At 39.9% G+C, this 7,916-nt stretch overlaps 1 protein-coding gene across 1 annotated transcript; it reads left to right on the top strand.

Moving 5' to 3' along the window:
• The first annotated feature begins 6,971 nt into the window (after window positions 1-6,971).
• On the top strand, window positions 6,972-7,916 carry LOC103670473 (olfactory receptor 1Q1). The gene has a single exon (XM_008698928.1). The coding sequence runs from the start codon at window positions 6,972-6,974 to the stop codon at window positions 7,914-7,916; it is 945 nt and encodes a 314-aa protein (XP_008697150.1).

Consider the following 7,916-nt stretch of genomic DNA (forward strand, 5'->3'; position numbering starts at 1 on the left):
CTTTGTTCACTCAGCACAATAGCCTCAAGCTTTATCTCATGTTGTCACAAATGGAAGGATTTCCTTCTTTTGTATAGCTAAGTAATATTCCACTGGGTGTATATATACCACATTTTTTTACCCATTTGTCTGTCGACAGCATTTAGGTTGTTTTCATATCTTGGTTATGGTGATTAATGCTGCAATGAATGTGGGGGTAGCTCATACGGTCACTGGGAGGATTAAATGACATAAAAGCATCTGAGCACTTAAACAGAATGTCTGACTCATAGTAAACACACAACATATGTAACCTATTATGCTTGCCAACTACACGCATTCAATGACATCTGTGTCTACGTGAGTTTCAGATGTTTGCGAGCAGACTGACATGAGAGCTGATAAGAATGTTCCATTTCTCTTTCTAGGGAAATGAATGATTCGTGTTCTCAGAATGAAGAGAGCATAAGTAAAAGGGAAAATGTCCGTCCAAGCTGCATACTGAGAACAGAGTTATGAGTTAGATCAAGAAGGAAACACAACAGAATTATTTCTTAAGCACATTATAACCCCTGCAAAGTAATAATAAAAACACAACAACCACAGAGAAAAAAATGGGGATGGATTTATTTGGAAAATTCAAAGAAGGGAAACACTAAAATGGTCAAAAATACAAAAAATTTCCCCTAGCAACTAGGAAAAATAAAGTAAAACTATAATAAAGTATTGTGGGGTTTTTTTTCTGTCATCAGACTGAGAAACAGAAAAGTTTGCAAACAGTGCTGTTAGGCTGTGTGGAAAAGAACACTCTCATATGCTTTTGGAGGCTGTATAAATTGACTCCAATTTTTTGGAGGATAATCTGATGGTGCCAACTGAAATTAAAAATGCACGTATACTTTCATATAGCATTTCCATTTCTAGAAAAATATGTGTACACAAAGATATCTGTAAAAGAATATCCATGTAGCATTGCTTTTGTGATAGCCCTCCAAAAAGGAGATACATGGCATGAGAAAGGAATGTCTTTAACTTGTGAAACATCCGATAATCTATTAAACACTTTTAAAATAACAAGTTAGGTCTGATGGTGACATAGGAGATCTGTGATATATTTTTTTATAATATTTTTTATTATATTATGTTAGTCACCATACAGTACATCCCTAGTTTTTTATGTAAAGTTCCAAGATTCATTACTTGCGTACAACATCCAGTGATCTGTGATATATTGATGAGAAGCAAAGAAAGATCCAGAACAAATGACCCTATTTTTTGTAAAAACAAAATTGTACATATACATATATGCATAGAAAAGTGTCTGGGTGAGTACATGTCAAAACATTAACAGTGATTACTCCTGGAGAGGAATGGGGAAGATGGGAAACAGACTCTCACTTTTCACTTGATGCATGTTTCACTACTAAATATTTTTATTTTTTATTTTTTTATAATAATATTTTTTATTATATTATGTTAGTCACCATACAGTACCATCCCTGGCTTTTGATGGGGGTGGGGGAATGGGATAGGCTGCAGATGGGTAGTAAGGAGGGCACGTATTGCATGGTGCACTGGGTGTGATACGCAACTAATGAATCACTACTAAATATTTTTAAATAAGGGTGTATCACTTAAATGAAATGTAAAAATAAGAGGCTACATCTTCAAGGACTTCTCAGAGTCAAATTTTGGAGCACATGTCAGAGAACCCCATTTCCAGGCTGATCTCCCAGGTCCTGACCACTCCCAGGATCACCTGCCAAGCCACAGGCAGTCGCTAATGCTAATATTGGAAGCACTGCTTTCTGGGCCCCACTCTCCAGGGACAGCCTCCAATTTGGACAATGACACGCTTGGGGCTCTGTGCTAGTGAGAACCATAGAATCTTGCAGAAGCATGTGATAAAATCTCCCAGTGCCCTTCCCCGGCATGCCTTCCTGACTCTGACTAGCAGAAGCACCCTCATTAGTCTGGTTGCCCTTCCCCTTCAACTCCTTCCTGATGCCTTCCTTTCTGCTATGCTGGGCAACTTCCTCTGTCTTCTTGAGTGGATAGCTCTATGCTACCATCAAAAGAATGTGCTGCCTGAGGGAGCAAGAAAGTGCCCAGCCCAGCCCATTCCAGTCCCTTCGGAGGTTCACAATAAGGTGAGTCTCCGCACTCAGGACTGCACACCCACACAGCAGTTTCTGAGCCATTCGGGTAATTCCCCCACAAGAACTGCTCTCTGCAATTTCCAGAGGGATAGCCATCTTTCTCAAATTGGATCCTTTGCAGAGTATTGTGCATTTTGTGAAGTCTGTCTTTGACTCCCTAAGTTTTCTTCTCTTTTTTCTTTTCTTTCCCTTCATAGTGCCTCTTCCTTATGCCACCCTCAGACATGCTATGTCTTCAAGGACTTTCCCCTCCCCCTTATTAAAACCTAGCCACAAAAAATTCCAAAAAACAAAGAACAAACAAACTGAATGATTCAAACAGTCAAGCATGTTACCTTTCAGGGAAATTTTCCTGAGTCAAAGAGAAAATATCTGATGGAATTACAGAAAGCTTCAATCACTTGGGGAGGTATTACGGGTAATTTGCATTGGATGATTCTAAAATGAACCCCTGGACATAGTTATCAACTTTGTCTTTCTTAAAAGCTGATCCAGACTTTTCTTTCCACTTCTACGAATTAGTGATCAAACTGAGAAACCCAGAGAATAAACCAAGTTGTGTTATCCAAGTGCCTCTTCTGTTTAATAAAGGTCATTTTGGAAAGCGAGGCAAATCTGTAATCAGAGAAGTCTGTGGATCTGACTACCAGGAGTTGTGGGGACCTATTCTGTGATAGGGAAGCCAAGTCCTACAGGAATTTAAAACAAACAACTTTGCACTGTTTCATAGACTTGTTAGAGAGGCTTTAAGTACACGGTCTCTCTCTTTTTTACAAAGTTTCTTGTATTGAAAGCAGGGATTCTTCTTCACATTTCCCAGATGAAGAAACTGAGGCTCCCAAGAATGAAGTGATTTTCCTAAGGCCCCCAAGAAAAGTTTCATGGCAATCTGAGACCAAAGCCCAAAACTCACCATTCTTGGATTAAGATTATTCTCACATACCACACTACTTTTTCTCTGTCCACATTCTTATATAATGATTCTTCTCTAGTACTTCCCCATTCTTGACTTCTCACCCTTTGCCTCACACCACATTATTCTCCTTTGCCCACAAGGAGCTGATATGCTGCACTATCTGTCAGGTAGGATAATCTCCACCAGCTGTGAGGGAGATGAGGAAGACTCTAAGGTTCTAGACAGCCCGCCCTCCAACCACTTCTGGGGCTTTCTCCAGTCTTAAAAGCAGCTTTATCACAGGAGCTTGATGCGCATTGCCCCAGGTAGCAGCCATAAGCTGCAAACTGTCTGGGAAAGGCCATTCCCTTCTTACAACTTCCCTAAGAACTAAGGGGAGATATCTCATATTTCCTAAATAAACTCAGAGCCCTATGCTTTGATTTGGAGGTTCCAATTATAATGACAGACTAGTAAGGGGAAGGAAGCACAGGACAAGAATAAAACATAGGTGCTAAATTGGTGAGCTAGGACAGAAAGAGCATCACTTCTGAGTTAGCTCTACGATCCAACCCTATGCTCTGTGGCCCTGAGGAAGTTAATCCATCCCTCTGATTCTCAATTTAATGATCTGAAAATGGGAATGATAATATCTACTCTCTAATTCTATCATGAGAATTAAACTAGAAAAATAAACATAATAGGCACTTATCACTGGCCAAAGGAACAAGATAGCACAGTGGAAAAGGAAGAAACAAAGAGGAAGGTAGGAACTGGAATAGTTAGGGAATGCTTAAGGGATGGCATAGGCCAGTGTTGAGCACGGACACTGAGGAGCATCTGGGTGGCTCAGTGGGTTGAGTGTCTGACTCTTGGTTTTGGCTCAGGGTCATGGTCTCATGGGTGGTGAGATTGAGCCCCGTGTCATGCTCTGCACTCAACTGGGAGTCTGCTTAAAGATTCTCTCCCTCTGCCCCTACCCCCACTCTCTCTCACTCTCATGCTCCCTCTCTCTCTCTCTCTCAAATAAATAAATAAATAAATAAATAAATAAATAAATAAATCATTTTTTAAAAAGAGCATAGACACTGTGGTTAGATGAAACTGAATGCAAATTCCAGTTCTACTACTTACTAACTCTGTGGCTTTGAGCATGTCACAGAACCCCTTTGAGCTTCAATTTCTTCATCTATAAAATAAAGATAATAATACCTATGTCACATAATTTCTGTGGTCACCAAATGAAAAACACATGTGTAAAGCTCTTAGCACAATTCCTGGTTTATAGAAAGTGCTCAATAAAAGAGTGGCTACAACTTTTAGATCTCATTATCATACCATATGGAAATCAAGAGTTCAATAGAATATTATAAATTTCCACATTTTTATAATTGAAATGTCTCATGTTCATTCTCTTGAGTTGTATCATGGTGACATCCTTCAGTTTGAAATATAAAAGCAGACAGTCCAGCAGTGACTGATAAATCCATTCCCATGGGGCAAGAGCTAAGTAAACTAAATGGGCAGTGTGATGTAGCCAGACATGCAGAGAACTCAAGGTATTCAGTTGTAAGGTGAAGCCCAGCCAGACCACTTAACATTGAGTTATGCTAAGCAAATCACTTCACGTCTCTAAGCTTTGGTTCTTCATCTGGGAGATGAGAATAGTGAGTGATTGTTGCTGCTGGAAGTGTCTCAGGATTGCTCTGATGATTATATGAGATAATGCATGTGCCAGTGCCTTACAGAGAGGCTGTTCTTAATTGTTCACACTTTTCCCCCCAGTGATCTAATTGTAAAGTTTAAGAAATCTTGGTTTAGCCATGGACACAGCTTGTTTCCCATCTCCAATGAAGCCAACTCCCATATCCCCCAAAAGGCTATGATTTATGACCAGCCCAGATCATTATGATAACCCTGTGAAGAAAGACCAGACTCACAGAACTTTGCTTAGTTCTTGGGAACCACATTTTCAAGACTGACAATGCGGAACAGATTCACTGTAGAGAGACCTAGATAGCAGAAAAACTTCCTCCCAGAAAAACCTGGAGAACAGAACAGGACTGAAAAGTTGATAGGTATAATTTCCAGCATTTACTGAGGCACTCTCATTTCATTCTCATTGCAACTTCGTGAGTGATGTGATATTTAATATCTCCCCATTTTAGAGATGAGGAAACCAAGACTTTTTTGAGAGCAAAAGACTGGAAACCCCTTATCTAAAAAAGGACTTATTATTGGTTATTAAAGTCATCTGTTTCATTCGTATCCTGATTGTCCATTCATTAGACTCCTTTGAGGTTTTTCTATCCTGAGCCAGTGCATCTAGTAAGATATTTGGGATGGATGAAAGTATGTCTTTCATTTACTAAGCAGGAGACAGAATAATGCACAAAGTTCAAGACATCTTGAAGACAAAATGATTACAGAAAAGAGAAATGCAGAAGCTGAGAATCTGGAAACTGTTTCTCCTAAGATGTGTCTGTATACTCTTTGAGAAGTCTTTGGGTACCACCAGGGGTATGCACTCCCCAAAATAGAAATTATTGGACCAAATAACCTCTGAAATCCCTTTTAGTAGGCAGATTCCCTGACTATATAGCCCATCAATAGGTCTTATTACCATGAATAAGGTGCCTTGGTTTTAATTTGAGGAGTCATGCTATATATAGTGTCACTAGCATAGACTTTGGAGCCCAATAAGCATGACTTTAAGTTCAGATTTTGCCCTCCATGGGCCAAAAAAAAAAAAAGGTTAAACTTTCCATGCCTTAGTTTTCTAATTTGTAAAACTGGTGAATCTGAACAATTTTTAATAGTGATGATGCTGATGATAATGAAAAATCCATACCTCACTATTTTGGAAAATAATCAAGTACTTGATTCCTTTATCAACACTGTGAAGTTTATATTGGAGTACAAAAGTGATAGTAACAAAACAGCCTGCTCAGATGTCCAAGCCTATGAAAATAATCATTTTTTGGAAAACAGTATGGAATTACCTCAAAAAAGTAAAACTACAACTACCATATAATCCAGCAATTCCACTTCTGGGTATTCATTCACAGACAGCAAAAACACTAATTCAGAAAGATATATGTACACTTATGTTCACTGCAGCATTATTTGCAATAGCCACAACATGGAAACAACCTAACAGTCCAACTATGAATGAATGGATAAAGAAGATGTAATATATATACATAATGAATACCATCCAGCCATTTTTAAAAAATGGAATCCTGCCATCTACAACAACATGAATGGACCTTGAGGGCATTATGCTAAGTAAAATGAATCAGAGAAAAACAAATACCATATGATCTCACTTATACGAGGAATTTAAAGGGGAAAAAAAGCTCTGGGGTGCCTGGGGGGCTCAGTCAGTTAAGCATCCGACTCTTGATTTTAGCTCAGGTTATGATTTCAGGGTCGTGGGATCAAGCCCCACGTGCCAGGTGTGAAGCCTGCTTAAGATTCTTTCTCTCTCCTTCTCCCTTTGCCCCTTCCCCGCTGCTCATGCTCTGTCTCTCTTTTAAAACAAAAACAAAAACAAACAAACTCATAGATGCAGAAAACAGATTGGTGGTTGCCAGAGGCAGAGGGCAAGGAGCGGTGAAATGGGTTAAGGGGTTTCAAAGGTACAAATTCCAGTTATAAAATAAGTCATGAGAATGTAATGTACAGCATGGTGAATATAGTTAATAATACTGCATCACATATTTAAAAGTTGCTAAGAGAGTATATCTTAAAAGTCCTTGTCACAAGAAAAAAATTGTAATTATGTATGGGGATGGATGTTAACTAGAGTTATTGTGGTAATCATTTTGCAATATATACAAGCATCGAATCATTATGGTGTACACCTGTAACTAATATAATGTTCTACAGCAATTATATACCTCAATAAAAAGTAATAATCCTGTTTGTTCTTACAGATGATCAATACCAGCTGGACCAGCGTATCCCATTTTGTTCTCTTGGGCATTTCTACCCACCCGGAAGAGCAGATTCCACTCTTCCTTCTTTTTCTACTGATGTATTTAATCAACATTTCTGGGAACTTTGCCATCATCACACTGATTATCTCTACTCCACGCCTCCATACCCCCATGTACATCTTTCTCAGTAACTTGGCTTTGGCAGACATCTGCTTCACCTCTACCACAGTTCCCAAGATGCTACAGAACATTTTCTCTCCTACGAAGGCTATTTCCTACATGGGATGCTTAGCCCAGACTTATTTCTTCATTTGCTTTGCAGCCATGGAAAACTTCCTTCTGGCTATGATGGCCTATGACAGATACATCGCCATCTGCTACCCTTTCTGCTACCCTATGATCCTGACCAGAACTCTGTGTTCACAGATGGTGGCTCTGTGCCATGCCCTCTCCCATCTTCATGCCCTGCTGCACACCTTTCTCATGGGCCGATTGATCTTCTGTTCAGATAACAAGATCCCCCATTTCTTCTGTGACCTCTACCCTCTGATGAAGATTTCCTGCTCCAGTCCCTACCTCAACACCCTGATGATTCACACAGAGGGGGTTATTGTCATCAATGGAGCTCTGGCCTTCATCATTGCCTCCTATGCCCACATCATCTCAGTGGTCCTCCGGAGCCCCTCAGCCAAGAGCAAGTGGAGAGCCTTTTCTACCTGTGGCTCCCACCTCACTGTGGTAGCTATCTTCTATGGTACACTCACATGGGCCTACTTCCGGCCCCTTACCAGCTATTCAGTGACTGAGGGTCGCATCCTCACAGTCATGTACACAGTGGTGACCCCCATGCTGAACCCCTTCATTTATAGCCTGAGAAATGGGGATGTCAAGGGAGCCTTCAGAAAATGGGTGAGCAGAATACTGACTTCTTTCTTTAGCTAA

This window comes from Ursus maritimus, unplaced genomic scaffold, assembly GCF_017311325.1.
Source record: "Ursus maritimus isolate PB19 unplaced genomic scaffold, ASM1731132v1 scaffold_17, whole genome shotgun sequence".
NCBI lineage: Eukaryota > Metazoa > Chordata > Mammalia > Carnivora > Ursidae > Ursus > Ursus maritimus.

Bases quoted from the DNA above. Each gene is read 5' to 3' on its own strand.
- LOC103670473 (XM_008698928.1), top strand. From the start codon at position 6,972: ATGATCAATACCAGCTGGACCAGCGTATCCCATTTTGTTCTCTTGGGC.